Here is an 18,803-nt window from a genome sequence, read left to right as displayed (position 1 = left end):
TCCACGTGTGGTCGAGTCGAAAAAAACCCTCAACATTTGTTCGGGGTGAGCAGAATGGAAATTAAGGTCGATTTTTGAGTGAAATTTTTTTTGCGAATATTTCATTTTTTTTAAAGGAAGCAATAAAAGTGATTTTAAGCATCTTTCATATGCAGCTTTTAGGAGTATAAGCTTCAAAAAAAATTTAAATGGTCAAGCGCACCCATCCGTTGAACCTGTATGGATTGACCCAGTGCTGAAATATGCTTAATCGTCGCCTTCTAAACAAGGAAAACCAATGAGCTTGAAATTAGTTTTGCCCATCATCAATCACCCTAAAAGATGTTTGAAAAGAAAAAGCTACAAAATTATTTTTAAAAAAATGGTTATCTGAACAATCACCATTAGAAATTTTTAATTTATTAATGCTCAAACTGAAGTTCAAAACATACTTCAAAATATGACAAATAAATGCTGGTAAAAACTTATTCAATTTATACGTGTTTTCTTGGGATTTTTTAAAGTTAAATATCATGTCCCTATTTTTGAACATTGGCGGGTTAAGGGTTCAGTCTTTATTAAGATAAACAGAGCTTTTCCTGAAGGGGGGGGGGGGGGGGGCAAAATTTTGTGTTTTGTAAACATGCAACCTAGGCGAAGAACCTCCTGTTTCTCTAACATTGAGAATTTAGATGAAATAAGCAAGATATATCCTGAAAATTAAAGCAGATATGAGGCAGTGTGAAGCAAAGGGATGCAAGTGGATGATTTCAATTTTCGAGTAAAACGCATTTAAAGTTCAGATCCTAGGTAGATTTACATTGACTTTTTTTTTCTAAATCATGCTATACAGCAGCACCTACCAGGGCTACTAGTACTATCTCTTGCCCCAGTACAGAGCAAAGGTTCCCTTATCATATGACTGATTACCTCCAAAATTTTAAATTTGGCTCTTACATCTCTTTGCTTCTCACGGACTCGTATGTATTATATTAAAGAATATACTGGTCTGAAATGTAGAAAAATGAACTTTTAAACTTTTTACAGGTTAATTGTGATTTTCGTCATTTCTTTTGTGATTTCTGTAATTCCTTCAAATAGAGAAAAATAACTTAAGAAGTTGAAGAGCCTTAGAGTGTGTGGGCATAAAATGACTCTAACACCTGCACTCTTTTTGGCTTACATACACTGTATACACAATACAGTCAGAGCAAGAAAAAAAAGGATGAATCTAATTTTGAAAAGCAATATTATTGATTTATAGTATTATGGGGGTATGAGTTGTTATCCCCTGTAGGTTAATTTTAGTGACAAAAGCTTTATTGAAACATGTTTGAAGAAAATTTTCGTTATTTGAATTTGTACACTAAAAAAGAAATAAATTGGATTTGTGTGGTAAAGATTTTGTTAATCCATTGACATTATTAATAATAAAATTAATCAATAGAAGATTTTTGTTTTATTTATTTTGTATTTGAAATGCATGTTAACTGCCCAACTATGCTCTTTTATGTGCAGTATACTCTCAATATCGCAATGTCGAAGGAGCGGTTAAAACAAATCAAAATAACAAGGTCATAGTCATAGTAAAATAATATTCTAAAAATTAGTCATGATTGCTAAAATTAAGTGGAAACATGTAATGAAAGTTGGAAAAGTACTATAACAAAAATTTTAATTTTTAAAATGAACCAAAAACAATAGAGAAAAAAAGAACGCTGTAGTGAAGTAGCAAAATGTAGTGATTTACCACAACTAAACTTATCAAAGATTTGGATTACCAAGTTGCATAACGGTTTCAAAAGAGTTTCGAGCACCCCGCAGAAGAAATTGGTTTAAAGGGGCTTTCCGTCCATCTTTCCTTTTTATGGAGGGTGGAATAGAGTCGTAAGATCCAACAAAATGGCGTAAGAAGTAGGCAAAAAGTTTTAGATAGGTTTTTTGGCTTCTCAGGACTTACATTTTCCGACACTCCCGGGCTCTAGAATTAAAGTGACAGTAGATAAGCTTCTCCAAATCATTCGTAACCTTTGAGAAAAATAATGAAGGGAGTAAGAAATTTTGCAAACATTCCTTAAGTTGCTTTGCAACAATAAAAACTGCAGTTTTTCCGGAAAAATGATATTTGACTTCGAAAAATATTCGACATAACAAGGTTTTGATTAAAAGCGCTTTGACATATGAATGAAAAATAACATTAGATAAATATACAAAATCAAAGGGAAAAATAATTTTTCTTCATATCAAGGTTTTCAAGATATCGAAGTTTGAGATATCGAGAGTAACATACAAATGTGAGTAAGATTTAATGGAGATTTTTTTTCTAACAGCTGTAGCTGTATAACAAGTGTTTAAATAGTTCAATTAATAAATTTATTCTGTTATAGAAATTTTGCATCTAGGCCTCTCTTATGTACTGGTCGAGATCAGTTTCAAGTTTCAACTTTACAACATTTTCCTACTACACGATTGCCTTCTATTCCGGAAAGAACAATTAGGTACCAAAGGGTTGATTTGGAAGATCCATTACCTCCACGTATGTGCAAAAAGTTTTCTTTTCCTATATGCTTTAACTTTTTAACATTATTAGTTGAAGATGAGACAGACTGAATGTGTGTAGGATAAAAGCTCTGAATATGGGGTACCTTTTATTTTTGTAACTTACAATTAATAAAAATTAAGGAAAAAATAAAAATATTGAGTTTGAAATGAAATTCAGATTCTGGGATAAGAACCATTTAAGTTTTCAAGCATGAACCAAAAATTCTGCTTATAAATTTTAATTTAATAAAAAATTAGGAATAGGTTTGTTTAAATGACATGTCTCCTATTTTATTACCACTAAAATAACACTAGAAAGCAAGTTTTCATTTCATAATTCATTTATTTGCCTTTCAAACAACTGATATAATTTTATCTACTGGCGTTGCAGTTTATGTGAGCAGATTTGAGGTGTTTTTGACTCCAAACATCCTGTTCACTCCCTGATCATTTGAAAAGGTCTTTGCACGAAACTCACATACAGCATCATTATTATCTTCCTTCTACTTTTATCTTCTTCCTTTTTCTTAGGGGGAAAAAGTTTGGTTCACCCCGTATTGCGGGGTACCACCATTGGGAGATGGGTGCATTTCATATTGCATTTTTCAAAAATATATTTAGGGCTGTCCATAAAAATGAAGTTAGCCTTTTTTTTAACATTTTTGTTCCCCTCTTAGTCTTAAAGTCATGTAATTTTTTGTAAACACATTCTTATAAAAAAAATGCTTTCTTACTTATTACATCCTCTCTCCCCTTTGTCACAAAATGTCACAAATTCATGAACTCTCCTCCCCTCAAAGAATGACATCATTTGTCGATGGCCCCTTTGCTAAAATTTCTGATTAAAATCGTAGGAATTAGGTTTTATTAAATCAATATTTTCAGCCATTCTTTAAATTTACTTTCCTTGTGTGGGAAATAGCATGTATAAGTTTATTCCATTGCTGTAAATGTGCAGCAATCATATAGCATCTTAGTATTTCCTAAGTAAGTAGTCGAAAAAACAAAGAATCATTTTTCTCTACTGGGATTAAAATTTACTAAATAATATAGTTCCATGAAAATGAACAATAGACAAATATGCATGAATTTTGAAGGTTTAAAAAATGTGACCCTTCTGCCCCCTGACTTTTGTTTTGATTCGATAGCTTTTACGTTTCAAATAGGTTCTTGCAAACTATTCCTTACCATTTCAATTTTATTTTTAGATTGGGAAGCACGAATTGACAGCCATGGTCGTATTTTTTATATTGATCATTTGAATCGTACTACAACATGGACAAGACCTACAGCTTCACAGCAGCTTACTCTTGGAACAGCTAGTGAATTACAACGTCAACAATTAGACCGCAGGTAGGGCTTCTTTTTTTTTTTTTTTACAGTTTAAACATGCTATTATTTAGATAACATACTTTATGTCTCATATGATACAAATGTATTCCTCGTCGACAACGAGAATTTTTTAAAAGGAAATATCGACTTCGTTATTGGCTACTAAATATTGTTTCGAGAATGTTATTACATCACTTTAGCATCACTGACAGTGAAATATCTCACACCAAACTAGTCTATGCATCCCGTTGTTAGTGCATCAAATAACCACTCAGCATCTTTCTTTTTTTTTCATTCTATTTGTTAAAGTTGATGAAATATAATGACACCTTAATGCACTGTTTCATTCAAAATTTGAAGATGAGATGAACTAGAGAGTTTCTGCCAAAAAAGGTTAAGATTCTCCATATGCTTGAACAATTACAAAACTTCAACGGTAACACGACAATAAGTATGAGTGAATATTCCATATGTACAATTAAAAGTCAAAACAAAAAGATATCCGTAAAAGTTCCGAATTTAGTTTCAATATTGAAGCTTGCAGAGTAGTGTCTAAGTAAAATAAATATGTATTATAAAATGGAAGCTGATCTTGTACTGTGGATTAAAGAGATCAGGAAGAGAGACTGTTGCCATAAATGAGAACGTTAGAAATGAAAAGGCAAAGCAATCGTATTTGAAAATGTATTAAAATAGAATAACAATCTGATCATGGAGCATAAATCATCACCATCTATATTTTTCAACTCATGAATATTATTACTACATACTGTGCATGCCATGTTGTTTTATTTTATGTCTTTCATTCCCATTAATCATTCATTTTGTGCATCTTAAAGTATTTTATGTTGAATAAAACAGCTTTTTTTTATTTTTTAAAAACAGTTAAAGTTCTGTTCTTTCTGTAAGAGACTGTAATGTATAGTTGAAGAATGCTTTAAAGCAGTTTAGGGGATGTTTAACAGTGTCTAAAAGAATTTGTTGTGTTTCTAAAAAAAAAATGTATGTGTGCATTTTTCTACAACGCGAAATTTCGACTTATACTAGGAGTCTTGGAATGCATCACTCACGTAAGTCAAGTGTTGACTGTACCAAGTTATCCGAAAGGATTAGTCGCCTGTGCTCTGCTGGACACCAACTTTAACCAGTTTTTGTGATTTTTTTTTCCCTGCAAGCTCCAATTTTACTGCTTTTCTTGACAGCAAATACTTAACTCAAGAAATGCTAGAAATTTTTCAAATGTTTAATTTTATGTGTTTAAAGCTTTTTAATTTTCTCTAAAAAGTGACAGACACCAAGAGTTATAGAATAGAATCTGTCTTTGAACTGAAATTTTATGTATGTACACTAAATCTCTAAAAGGTATTAGGACACTTTCAAAAATTCACTTTTTTAAAGATTTTTCAAAAAATAAGAGACCAATTGTTCTGTAACTTTTATCACATAAAAGGTATGCTCCAGCTGTCATTTTCCAATAAAAATTAAATCAACCAGGAATTTGGGAGACCAGTAACAAATTGAGAAAACAAAAACTTTTTGATCAACTTACATCATAAATAGCTAGGAATAAGCTATTAATTTCAGAAATATGTTTACTTACTATGTAGAATTTATTTTTTATCTTTTTGTGAAGGTATCACTGTTATTCACCAAAATATGAGTATTTATTTGAAAAACACAAATTTCATTTCAAGGTTTTTGGCTCATCTCATGGAGATTTTTCCGTCACCCCTTGCCAAATTTTCAAAATATTTGGCAGCATACAAAAGAAACATAATACTAAAAGTTGAAGTTCAAATGTGGAAAATTCGATGAAATATAAACGTTTGAAGCAATTAAGTTTTCACTGATCATGCGTGAAAGATACCAATCTATAACCTTTACAATTTAAAACCCAAGTAGATCTCCCAGCTCATACTCAAATTCCGCTCAATATCTTAAAGATTTAGAAAGATATTGGCACATTATATTTAATGAGCCAAATTTCAAACACTCCTGGATAGGTGACAAATAATTAAAGGTCGTTCTCAAATTTGCAACTTTCTGTAAACTTTCAGTGTGATTCATGATAAAAACAGATCTTTTGTGAACGATCCCTTATGTGTCGCCTGTCCAAGAATTATTGAAATTTGGCTGTCTGATCAATTTTTATCTCATTTGACTTCTTGTGTGACTCGTACGGACAATGAATCCTCTGTGGTTAACCAGTCGTATTATTCATTTTTAGGTACCAGAGCATAAGAAGAACTATAACATCTCGTGCTCACGAGGAAAATGCAACTAGTGTTACTCCTGCCTCTACTTCAACAACAGTGCCTTCTTCATCTAGCCCAGAGAACCAAAGAATCTTGTTATTGCGGTCACCCGCTGTCCGTTTTTTGACACGTCCAGACTTCTTAAATGTTCTTCATATGAATGATGTAAGTTTTTTTAGATACTAGCTGTGTTGCACAGTCTCTTTTTTTTTCTAAATTTCTCGAATTATACGCAAGTATATGGTATGATGAAACCATTTTAAAATAAGAGTGAGACAGTTTAGAAAAAAAAGTGGTGTATTAAAATTACCTTGCATGACATTAGTCAGTTTCCGTTTAATTATTTTCTATTGTATTTTCAATCATTTAAAAGTATTTTAAAGGGCCTTATTTCAGCAAGTAAATAATGAGAATCCTGAATAGGGATAGTTTTTGAACTTTTCTATCTCTATAGTCAGGGGTCTGGCCAGAGGATATTTGGGTCCGTTAACGGGCCCTTCACAAAAATCCGATCAACCAAAACGGACCTTTCACAAAATCCCGATCAAACAAAACGGACCTTTCACAAAATCCCGATCAAACAAAACGGACCCTTCACAAAATTCTGATAAACAAGATCGGATCTGTCACAAATTGTTTATTGAAAGAGCAAATCTGAAAGTAAAATAACGCATATTTCTGTGTATAAACCGATAATTTTTGGAACCTTTTTTAAGTCAAATTAGAGAGATCAGCTTATACAAAATCGGCTAATTTTGGAAGAAAAAAAAAATCGGCACTCTTGCGATGCTCCTGCAAGGGATAAATAATTGCTACTGCCAAATAAATATAATGGTTGTTTGTTTTATCACAGCTAATTAGCAGCGGTGTTGTTGTAAACTTTTCTGAAAAGGCATTGGTAAGCACTTTTTCTCTGCTCATGATTTAATAAACAATAATAATATATATCTGCGAAATGAACTTAGAACTGCAAAGGGATAGTAAGGGTGAGGAAAAAATATGATCGCTTCAGATAGGGTTACCAACTTGAAAACTATCACCACTTAGCGTCTGGCGTTGAACCTTTATAATGACTTGATTGGAAAATATTCTCATCATTTTGTTGGCTTGTCAATATTTGCGTTTTTACGGTGCGATGCGATGTTTAATTGTTATTTTGGGAGAAAATTATATGGGTTTTGATTTTTCGATGCTAACAAGGATGATTAACTTTAAATAAACTTTTGATTACCGTTTTTTTTCCTTTAGATGTCTGCATTTTGAAAAATGCAATCTTTTAACATCCAATATGAGAATCATATTTTGTTCTTTTTTCAAGCTAACTTCGCTTTATTAGGATTCAAATAAATGAAAAGTCTCTTTATTTCTGTTAGAACTCTCATTTCAAGTTTTTAAAGCAAAATTCCATTTTCTGTTATGAGTCAAAAATTAAAATGCTGAATAGATGGTTTATTTTATTTTATTATTATTATTTTTTTTTTTTGTTTTTTTGGGTCAACTGTGTCTACAGATATTAATGATATGTTATCATAGGACTCTAAAATGCAATTTTAAAATAATTTTATCAAAAATATTTCTTTTACAAGCCGTTTTTATACTTTTGATGCCTTCACTTTGAGAATGCGATCTCTTTGCATCCGCTATGGGAATCCGATTTTTCGAATTTTTGATGATTATTACGCTTTGTTAAAAGGTAAACAATTGAAATATCTTTTTATTTTTGTTAAAATCACGGAATTTATAAGTTTTAAAAGAAATTCTGTGCTTTTTAAGAGTATCTTGAGTCAAAATGTTGAATGCTGAACCCTATTCTAAATTTTGTTTTATTTATTTATATTTTTGTTACAATTATTTTAAATATTGTACAGAAATATATTTAGTATAAAATTTAACATAATGCAAAATGGTAGATAAATACTGATACTTGAAAGAGTGATGCACCCCCCCCCCCCCCCCGCCAAATATCAGAAAAAAAATCCAGAATGATTTTCTCGTCATAGAAGAGGAAAACACTCAACTTTAAGTTTAATTGATGCAGTTTGTGCCATCTCTAAATTCTAAAATTTCGTTTTAACAAATTTTTTTTTTTTTTTTTTTTTTTTTTTTTGCGAAATTTTTTGATTGTTCACAAAATTAATTCTATTTTCACAAAATTATTTGATTTTTCACAAAAAACAGACCCTGTGAAAAATCCTGGACAGACCCCTGATAACTTTAATGCATAAAAACTTCCTTACTTAACAGTTGGCAGAGTTATAAAAGGAAATTCAAAACACTACCAAGACAACTAATTTCATTTCCATTTACAACTTACAGGAATGTTATTAAACTTGCAATATTTAGGTGCAAAAAAAAAAAAAAAAATAATATTTTTTTTTAATGGTTTGTAAAAATAAGTTTTACATAATGTTTTAACAAAAAATTATTTTTTTAATCATAGATAAAAAGGGAAAATTGATGACAAAACACTTGTATTTTAAAACTTGTGCCATTTTTTTCTTCATATTTTTAATATAATACAGTCAGTAACTACAAAAAAATTGTAATTTATTGTGTTTAAGTCATTTACTGCACTATATTTTGAACACTTTAGCACGCATGCATAACTGTTAAAATTTTTGGTTTATGGAAGAAAAAAACTCATGGATACAAACTGAAATTTTGAATGAAGAATTTTAATTTCTACGCAACTTGTAGATTAAAATCAGCTGTTTAAATAAGTTACATATATATTTATACTTGAATTTCCACATTGAATAAATATATTAAATAGTCAAAAAAATATATAACTTTGACATATTTTCAGTTTTTGATATTTTCTCACAAAATATAGTTCCTCAAAATGTAGTTTTAGATACATAGAAGGGTTTTGAGTAGGACAGTAAAAACCTTGCCAACCCTGCTTTCATTTCCACACATGCATAAGCAATATCAAAATTTGGTTACTATTAACAAAAAAAATTAATTAAAATAAACTCATGCATACAAATTGAGATTTTAGTCAAGAATTCAACTTCTGTGTATTTAATTAGATTAAAATCAACTGCATAAATAAGTTAAATGTTCACATTGAATAAATGTTTAATATAAAATATAGTTTTAGGCACTTTCGGACACTAGGGTTTTGGACAAGACGGTAAAAACCAGGGTTTTTACTATAGTGTCCAAAACCTTGCCAACCCTGGTTACAAGTGTTTATCTACTAGTTTATTTCTGTTTATTGTGATCTATAGTCGAACCTCTGAGAAACAAAAAAAAATAAAACTAAAATTGTTTTTTGTTTTAGTTTATTTTAGGTTTTAATTTATAAGAATGTCAAAAAGAATCTACTTCCTTAAAATTATCTCTTGTTGCAATCATTTTTATTCAATAAAACATGAATATATATATATATCAGGGGTCTGGCCAGAGCAAATTTGGGTCCGTTAACGGACCCTTCACAAAAATCCGATCAACCAAAACGGACCTTTCACAAAAATCCAATCAACCAAAACGGACCCTTCACAAAATTCTGATAAACAAAAACGGACCCTTCACAAAATTCTGATAAACAAAAACGGATCTTTCACAAATTGTTTATTGAACGAGCAAGTCTCAAATTAAAATAATACAGCATATTTCCTGTAAAAAAACGATAATGTTTGGAACCTTTTTTAAAGTTAAATTAGAGGAATCAACTTATACAAAATCAGCTAATTTTGCAAAAGAAAAAAAAAATTGGCACTCTTATGATGCTCCTTCAAGCCATAAATAATTACTACGGCCAAATAAATATAATGCCTGTTATTGGTTTCTTTGAAAGAAATTAATAGCTGAAAGTCAGTTTGGTTTATAATTTTGCTAGTTTGTTTTATGCAGCAGTGTTGTTGTAAACTTCTTTGAAAAAGCATCAACATTCTCTGAATAGGCGTAGTAAGCACTTTTCTCCTCACTCATGATTTAATAATCAATAATATACAGCGAAATGAACTTAGAACTGCAAAGGATGGTAGGGGGGCGGGGGTGTGATCGCTTCAGATAGGGTTACCAAATTCTAACTAATCGCCACTAAGCGTTTCGCGGTGCAATGTTTAACTGTTTATCGCCACTTAACGACTGGCGGTACGATGTTCAACTGTTATTTTGGGAGAAAGTTATATGGGTTTGGTTTTTCGATGCTAAAAAGGATAATTAACTTTAAATAAACTCTTTTATTTACCGTTTTTTTTTCTATAGATGTCTACATGTCCGATATGAGAATCATATTTTGTTCTTTTTTCAAGCTAACTTTGCTTTATTAGGATGCAAATGAAGGAAAAGTCTCTTTATTTTTCTAACAAAGGTTATTTCAAGTTTTTAAAGCGGAATTCCATTTTCGATGGTTTATTTTTTATTTTATTTATTATTATTATTTTTTTGCTTCAACTGTGTCCAGATATTAATGATATGTTTATCATAGGACTCTAAAAATGTAATTCTAAAATAATTTTATCAAAAATATTTATTTTACAAGCCGTTTTTTATACTTTTGATGCCTTCACTTTGAGGATTGCAATCTCTTTGCATCCGCTATGGGAATCTGATTTTTCGAATTTTCGACGTTTAGTACGCTTAGCTAAGAGGTAAACAAATAAAATATTTTTTATTTTTGTAAAAATCACGGAGTTTATAAGTTTTAAATGAAACTCTGTGCTCTTAAACCGTGTTTTGGGTTAAAAAGTTAAATGCTGAACCCCTGACTGAATTTTTTTTCTTACAGTTATTTTAAATACTATACAAATAACATTTCAAGTATAATTTAACATGATGTAGAATGGTTGATAAATAGGGATACTTGAGGGGCGCCCATCTCCCAGTGAGCGATGCCTCCCCCCCTCCTCCCCAAATACTAGAAAAACATTCAAGAATGATATTCTCAACAGAAAAGAGAGAAAACACTCAACTTTAAGTGTTAATGATGCAGTTTCCACAATCTCAAGAGTCCTAACTTTCGTTTTTACAAAAAAGGAAAAAAAATTTGATTTTTCACAAAATTAATTGACTTTTCACACAATTTTTTGATTTTTCACAAAAAACGGACCCTGTGAAAAATCCTGGACAGACCCCTGATAGTTCATGATATGAAACATGTTTTGAGGTTTTAATGTTTGTGATTGAAATATTAAAGAAGTGGTTTTAGGTTAGTTCAAATAATATTCTTTTAGATACTCTAATTTTAGTTTCAAATTTTATTTTCATTGATTGATAAGTATTAAGTTTTATAACTTCAAAAATAATTTCTTAGTGGCAATAATTTTCCCCGTCATTTTTATACCCATGTAACAATATTTATTTATTAAATTTTTAGGAAGCTTTAGCAGTCTACAATAGAAGTTCTTCATTGAAACATATGATAACAAAAATAAGAAGAGATCCTTCTGGATTTGAAAGGTATAATCGAAACTCCTGTTGAATTTTGCACATGATATAATTTAATATTTTTTTCAGTCATGCAAAATTATGGAGGAGGAAGAAATCATAATTGGCTGTCTACACATAAATGTTGCATCTTTTTCCTCCCCCCCCCCCCTTGTTACAAAGCGTCCCACTTAACCTTACCCCCCTTTCCTTGTCGCATGTTATGCTTGTTTTCATTAGCAACGTTTGATAAAAAAAGTGATGTCAAACTTCTTGTTACCCCCCCCTTCCGCTTATCACAAATTCACTATTTCATGAATTCTCCTCCCCCCCCCACAAAGGGAGACATCATTTGTGGGTAACCCCTTTTCACATTATTCATGAAGTTGAGTGTTCAGCATGCAAACTGGTAATGATTGTGGTAATAAATTACTTAGAACAAAGTTGTGTAAAATATAGACAGTTACTTTAAAATTGAATTTCAAGATCTACCAATTTACTTAATAAATTGTTCTAGGAAGATTTTTTTTTTAATGTAAAATCATGCTTTTTAAAATTTTATTATTAGCAGAAAGAAAAAAGGAGACCCCTACTTTATATATATATATATTGTTACAAATCCTGTAAATAGTAATTATTGTAGTAACATAACCTGTAAATAGTTTCCCGTAATGAATGTACAACCCCTTAACATATGGCTAAAGTATACAACCCCCTATTCTTTTTTTTCTTATTTCATTCACTGATTTTATCAATGGAAGTGTAGTTGTAGAACGTTGTAGCATTTTCTGGAATATTTGAGAGATTTCTTTTCGGTGTATTTAAGCCGTTAGCGATGGATAAACAGTTAGTTTCGATTGATATTTCGAACTGAGAGCATTTTGCTCTGTTTATAGCGAGGCATTTCGCTGTGTTGTTTTCGTATTTGGAAGTAAATACGTGTGTAAACGTTGAGTTTACGGTGTTGTGTGATAATTGCTTAATTGCTGATGAATAATTTAGCAGTTGTTGAAGATCTTTCCTGTACATAGTGTAAATAAATTTCCTGTGTTTTTATCAAGAACTGTGTTTTCATTTCAAGAAAGCGGAAGTCGCACCGAATCCGTTACAATTTGGCGTCCAACGTGGGGCTACTTCAGGACTTTCTTGGAGTAAGTGTGACTTTGGACATTTTTTCATAAAGACTTTTTTTGAATGAGGACTTTATTTTTATGGTGGTTACTCGCGCAATGGATGAACAATTAAAACAACTTCTTGATGCAATCAACTCTGTTAAAAATGAATTGGCGGCTAATCAAGACCAATTAAAAAGTGATTTGACTGCAAGTTTTACTGCAAATCAAGAACAATTAAAAAATGATATGGCGGCTAATCAAGAACAAATAAAAAATGATATGGCAACTAATCAAGAACAATTAAAAAATAATATGGCGCCTAATCAAAACCAATTGAAAAGTGATTTAACAGTGCTGAAAAATGACCTAGTTTCTAACCAAGAGGAAATTAAAAACGATCTTACTTCGGTAAAGACTGTGATGGAAAATAAATTTAATGAGATAGAGCATCGAGTTGATGCTATTGAAGGAAAGTTTGAGGCAGTTGAAGGCCGATTCATCGCAGTGGAAAATAAAATCGAAGAGAAATTTGAAGAAAAATTAAGTTACGTTGAAGGCCGATGCAATGCTGTAGAAAATAAACTGGAAGAAGAAGATAGAAGATTTCATCTATTTAAAGAAGAGATCTTTAAGGACGTGTAAAGGAGATTGGCGACCGCGGAAAGCAGCTCTGTACAATTTGGCGCTCCCACATCGGTTGCTCGACCGTCCATTAAACTTGCCACATTTGATGGGAAAACTTCGTGGCAGGTTTACAAAACTCAATTCATGATAGTGGCCGAAGCGAACGGATGGGACTCTGCTACCAAGGCCTGTCATCTTGCAGCATCCCTGAGAGGTGACGCAGCGGACATTCTCCAGACCCTTCCAGACAGCCAGCGCCTGGATTTCGCCGCCCTCACAGCTGCGTTGGAGCTTCGCTTCGGTGAGAAGTGCCAGAAAGATTTCAGCCAACTCCAGTTGAAGTCCCGTTTCCAGAAAACTGGGGAAACCCTGCAAGAGCTTGCGGCGGACATCGAGAGACTGTCTCATCTTGCTTTTTACGACTGCCCTGCGGATGTTCGAGACAACCTGGCACTCAACTACTACATCGACGGGGTTCGAGATCCGGAAATCCAGAAAGCTCTACGGATGGCGGATGTCAAAGACCTGAATTCTGCCGTTGTGTATGCGATGAGATAAGAGGCCGCCCAAGAAGCAACCCGTGTGGATCGCCATCTAATCCGGACTCAGGAAGCTGATGAGTCTGATTCCAGGTCGTCCCACCTCGCTGAACTTGAGAGACAACTCGGTGACTTGACAAGACATTTGAGCAGCATAACAGCCCAAAAGAAACAAGAGCAGAAGTGCTGGAAATGCGGTAGTGAAGGACACCTGCGAAGGAGTTGTCCGGCTCGCCAAGCTGCGCGAGGGAAGGAAATCACCACCACTAAAGCTCTGCAGATTCCCTCTTCTAGTAGTGGCATTGATGGACTTTTCATTTACGCACATGTAAATGGGAACCCCTGCAGACTGATTGTTGACACTGGAGCCAATGTGACAATCATTAGGACAGATGTGGCTCGTGAATTTGGATTGAAACTGCTGTGGACATCGCCACGCGTAAGTCTCCAGACTGTGACAGGTGACAAAATTGAGATTGACGGTAAAGTGGACTTGGAAATAGTGTTTGGGAATGCCACCTACCATCATACGGCATTCGTCGCTAATATCACGGACTCCTTCATTCTCGGATTGGACTTTTTGAAGAAATATGACTTCACTCTCGACTTCAAGACTAATGAGCTGCACTCGATGAGAGAAGACATAGCCGTTTTCCCTGCAGAAAGTGATGTAAAATCCGCTCATCAAATAATAGCCCAAACAGATTTATCGATTCCCTCAAGGTCAGAATCATTAATACCTGGCTCCATTGAAGAACCCAATAGTTTTCGATTTGGACTCATTGAATACCCTAACCTAAGCAATAGCCTAAAAGGAGTGCTGGTAGCATCTACGCTTGTGGACCTTTCTAAGTATGTAATTCCCGTGAGAGTCGCCAACGTGAGTGAAAGGCCAAGGAATATCCGGAAAGGTGAAGTGTTAGCAACTTGTACTCCAGTAAACTGCATCATTAGAAGAATCAATTCCCCAGAGACTGTGTCTTCTGAGTCCTTGACATCGAAGTTAATTGGGAGTGCACCATTAACGAAAGATCAAAGAACTGCTGCGGAACAGTTGGTGGACGACTTCAAGCATCTGTTTTCATCTACATCGGAGGATGTGGGCCGAACGAATTTAACGCAACATAGGATCTACACTGGAGAACACCCCCCTATTAAACAGCATCCAAGACGACTACCGTTCGCCAAGAAGGAAGAGGTTGAGACCCTCCTGAAAGAGATGAAGGAGAATGATGTAATCGAACCATCATCCAGTCCTTGGGCCTCTCCCATCGTCTTGGTCCGAAAGAAAGATGGCTCCACCAGATTTTGTGTCGATTACCGACGGCTGAATGAAATCACCAAGAAAGACAGTTACCCTCTTCCACAGATAGACGACACTTCGGACACTCTTTCTGGACACAAGTGGTTTTCGACCCTGGACTTGAAGAGCGGCTACTGGCAGGTTGAGATACACCCTGAGGACCGAGAAAAGACAGCGTTTACAACTGGACAAGGCTTGTGACAGTTTAAAGTGATGCCCTTCGGCCTCTGCAATGCACCAGCTACGTTCGAGCGTCTTATGGAAACAGTGTTAAGAGGACTTTCTTACGAATCTTGTCTGGTCTACTTAGACGATATCATCATCGTGGGACGCAGTTTCGAAGAACATCTGGCAAATCTTAGGAAGGTGCTGCGAAAGCTTAAGGAAGCCAATCTGAAGTTAAGCCCGTCCAAATATAATTTGTTCCGCCGGGAAGTAAACTACCTTGGTCACATCATCTCTTCTGAAGGTGTACAAACCGATCCAGAAAAGGTATCCGCGGTCAAGAGTTGGAGTCGTCCCGAAAACATCCATCAGCTGCGAAGTTTCCTGGGGCTCTGCACGTACTACCGGAAGTTTGTGAAGGGTTTTTCCAACATTGCACGACCTTTGCATAAGCTGACGGAGAGCAAGCAAAAGTTTGAATGGTCCAAAGAATGCGAAGATGCATTTCTACGACTGAAGGAGGCTTTAACATCAACGCCTATCCTCGCCTATCCTCAGCCTGAAACATCCTTCATCCTAGACACTGATGCGAGCCACGAGGGCATCGGAGCTGTTTTATCCCAAGAAATTGACGGAAATGAACATGTCATCGCTTACTGGAACAAATGCTTATCAAAGTCGGAGCAAAATTACTGCGTCACCAGAAAGGAGTTACTGGCCATAGTGAAAGCTGTAGAACACTTCCATCATTACCTCTACGGCCGAAAATTTCTGCTTCGGACAGATCATGCCTCATTAACTTGGCTTTTGAACTTCAAAAATCCGGAAGGCCAGATAGCCAGATGGATACAGCGGCTCCAGGAATATGACATGGAGATCAAGCATCGAAAAGGGTTATCTCACGGTAATGCTGACGCTTTATCAAGGAGACCCTGTCCTGAGAACTGCCACTATTGTTCCCGAATTGAGAAACAGTATGGAACGATTAGCCCTACCGCCTATCAGGTGACAGTGACTCCAATATCATCAGAACCTGATCCATGGAGTGACGACCAAGTTCGAAAAGATCAACTTGAAGACCCCGACATAAAACCCATTTTGGAGTTCATGGAAAGTGACAGTCGGCGACCTAGCTGGCAGGACGTTTCCATCTTCAGTCCTGCAACAAAAAGATACTGGGCTTTATGGAACTCACTCCATTTACGGAACGGCGTGCTACACCGGAAATGGGAATCTGACGACGGCAAGACATCTAGGTGGCAGTTACTACTTCCCCGATCAAGGATTTCAGATGTTCTGAAAGAAATACATAGTAGTGCGACTGGAGGACATTTTGGTGTCTTGAAAACCCTCAATAAAGTTCGGGAGCGCTTCTTCTGGAGCAAGGCGAAGGATGACGTGGAGAAGTGGTGCCATTCTTGTGACGCCTGTGCTGCTCGTAAAGGACCGAAGAAGAGAAGCAGAGGGAAGCTACATCTGTACAACGTTGGAGCTCCTTTCGAACGAATTGGGATCGACATCCTGGGTCCTCTACCAAGAACTGCTGATGGGAACAAATACATTCTTGTTTCCATCGACTACTTCACCAAATGGCCGGAAGCATATCCCATTCCAGATCAAGAGGCTACCACCGTAGCAGAGACTCTAGTCCAACATTGAATCTCGAGATACGGAACACCTTTGCAGATTCATTCCGATCAAGGGAGGAATTTCATCTCTGCTGTGTTTAAGGGCCTATGTCAAATTCTCGGAATTGAGAAAACTAGGACAACACCACTACACCCACAATAGGACGGCATGGTGGAGAGATTTAACCGCACAATCCTGAATAATCTCTCGCTTATGGTCTCCAGAAATCAACAGGATTGGGACAAGAAGCTATCTTTGTTCCTTCTGGCCTACCGGAGTGCTGTCCACGAGACTACTGGATATGCCCCATCTCAGATGCTCTTCGGACGAGAGCTTCGACTACCTTGTGATCTCGTCTTCGGTCGTCCTCCGGATGCGCCTGCATCGCCTGAGGAGTACATCCAGGATCTCCAGGCCTAGTTGGAAGACGTTCATAACTTCGCACGAGAGCGAATCAACATCGCGGCGGAGAAGATGAAGACCCGATACGACACAAGGTCTACTGGACATGAATTCAACGAAGGCGACAAGGTTTGGTTATGGAATCCCATCCGACGGAAAGGTCTTTCACCAAATTGCAGTCGCATTGGGATAGACGCTACAAAGTCCTTAACCGACTGAATGACGTCGTAGTGAGGATCCAAAAATCACCTAATGCAAAACCTAGGGTTGTACATTATGATCGGTTAGCCCCATACTATGGCCATAGTTCATGAGTATTACGTAAACAACCATGGTTGATAACATAAAAGTTGTAGATAATTTTTGCTTTTAATGTTTAGTAATATTTCTTGTTATTATTGTGTTTTCTGTATCTGTTAGTTATTAATTAATGTGTGTAATTGTGAACATGTGATAGAAGTTTGGCACCCTTTCTGGGGATTGTACTGCCCGGGACGTGCAGTCCTTAGGAAGGGGGCAATGTTACAAATCCTGTAAATAGTAATTATTGTAGTAACGTAACCTGTAAATAGTTTCCCGTAATGAATATACAACCCCTTAACATATGGCTAAAGTATACAATCCCCTATTCTTTTTTTTCTTATTTCATTCACTGATTTTATCAATGGAAGTGTAGTTGTAGAACGTTGTAGCATTTTCTTGAATATTTGAGAGATTTCTTTTCGGTGTATTTAAGCCGTTAGCGATGGATAAACAGTTAGTTTCGATTGATATTTCGAACTGAGAGCATTTTGCTCTGTTTATAGCGAGGCATTTCGCTGTGTTGTTTTCGTATTTGGAAGTAAATACGTGTGTAAACGTTGAGTTTACGGTGTTGTGTGATAATTGCTTAATTGCTGATGAATAATTTAGCAGTTGTTGAAGATCTTTCCTGTACATAGTGTAAATAAATTTCCTGTGTTTTTATCAAGAACTGTGTTTTCATTTCAAGAAAGCGGAAGTCGCACCGAATCCGTTACAATATATAAAATAATAATAAAAGTGAAAAATATTGAAAAGACCACACCAAGAGCCCATAGATGCGCATCGCAGCAAAACTAAAAAGCCAAGTAAATATAAAATTAAGCAAACAGAATTACAAATATTAAACAAATTATAAATAACAAATGATGAAAAAAAGGAAAAATGCAAACAGCTATTAAGTAGGAATAGAAAAAGAGTGAATCCAGAGCTCATCAGCCGTGGAGGATTCATTAATTATGGTCAAAAGACCAAAATTTTTACTATAAACTAGAAGAGAATGCTTAAGCTCCAGTACATGTAATATAGAGTAACAATGGGCAAACGCACCACTTGTTAAGCTAAAAACAATAAACTAGAGCTCAAACCTAAAACTAAAAGCAGGGGGTTTCGCCTCGACTAATTAGGAAAACAAGTTCCGATAATTAGCCTTCCACGGGACAGTACCTGCCAATAACAAAATTGTCTTACCTTGAAATCCAAGTAAACATATCCAGTCCGTTGTTCAGCATGATAAAAAAGC

The 18,803-nt window shown here is 35.0% G+C and overlaps 1 protein-coding gene across 1 annotated transcript in view; it reads left to right on the top strand.

Annotated features, from left to right (window-relative positions):
- Positions 1-18,803, top strand: part of LOC129227061 (E3 ubiquitin-protein ligase HECW1-like) — a 92,565-nt gene that overhangs the window by 27,050 nt on the left and 46,712 nt on the right. Inside the window, 4 exon segments of the mRNA XM_054861705.1 lie at positions 2,367-2,515; positions 3,729-3,873; positions 6,080-6,272; positions 11,434-11,516. Of these exon segments, the coding sequence (XP_054717680.1) occupies positions 2,367-2,515; positions 3,729-3,873; positions 6,080-6,272; positions 11,434-11,516 (570 nt within the window).

The sequence above is a fragment of the Uloborus diversus genome, chromosome 7 (assembly GCF_026930045.1).
Source record: "Uloborus diversus isolate 005 chromosome 7, Udiv.v.3.1, whole genome shotgun sequence".
Taxonomy (NCBI): Eukaryota; Metazoa; Arthropoda; class Arachnida; order Araneae; family Uloboridae; genus Uloborus; species Uloborus diversus.
This window is presented reverse-complemented; position numbering and strand designations above follow the sequence as displayed.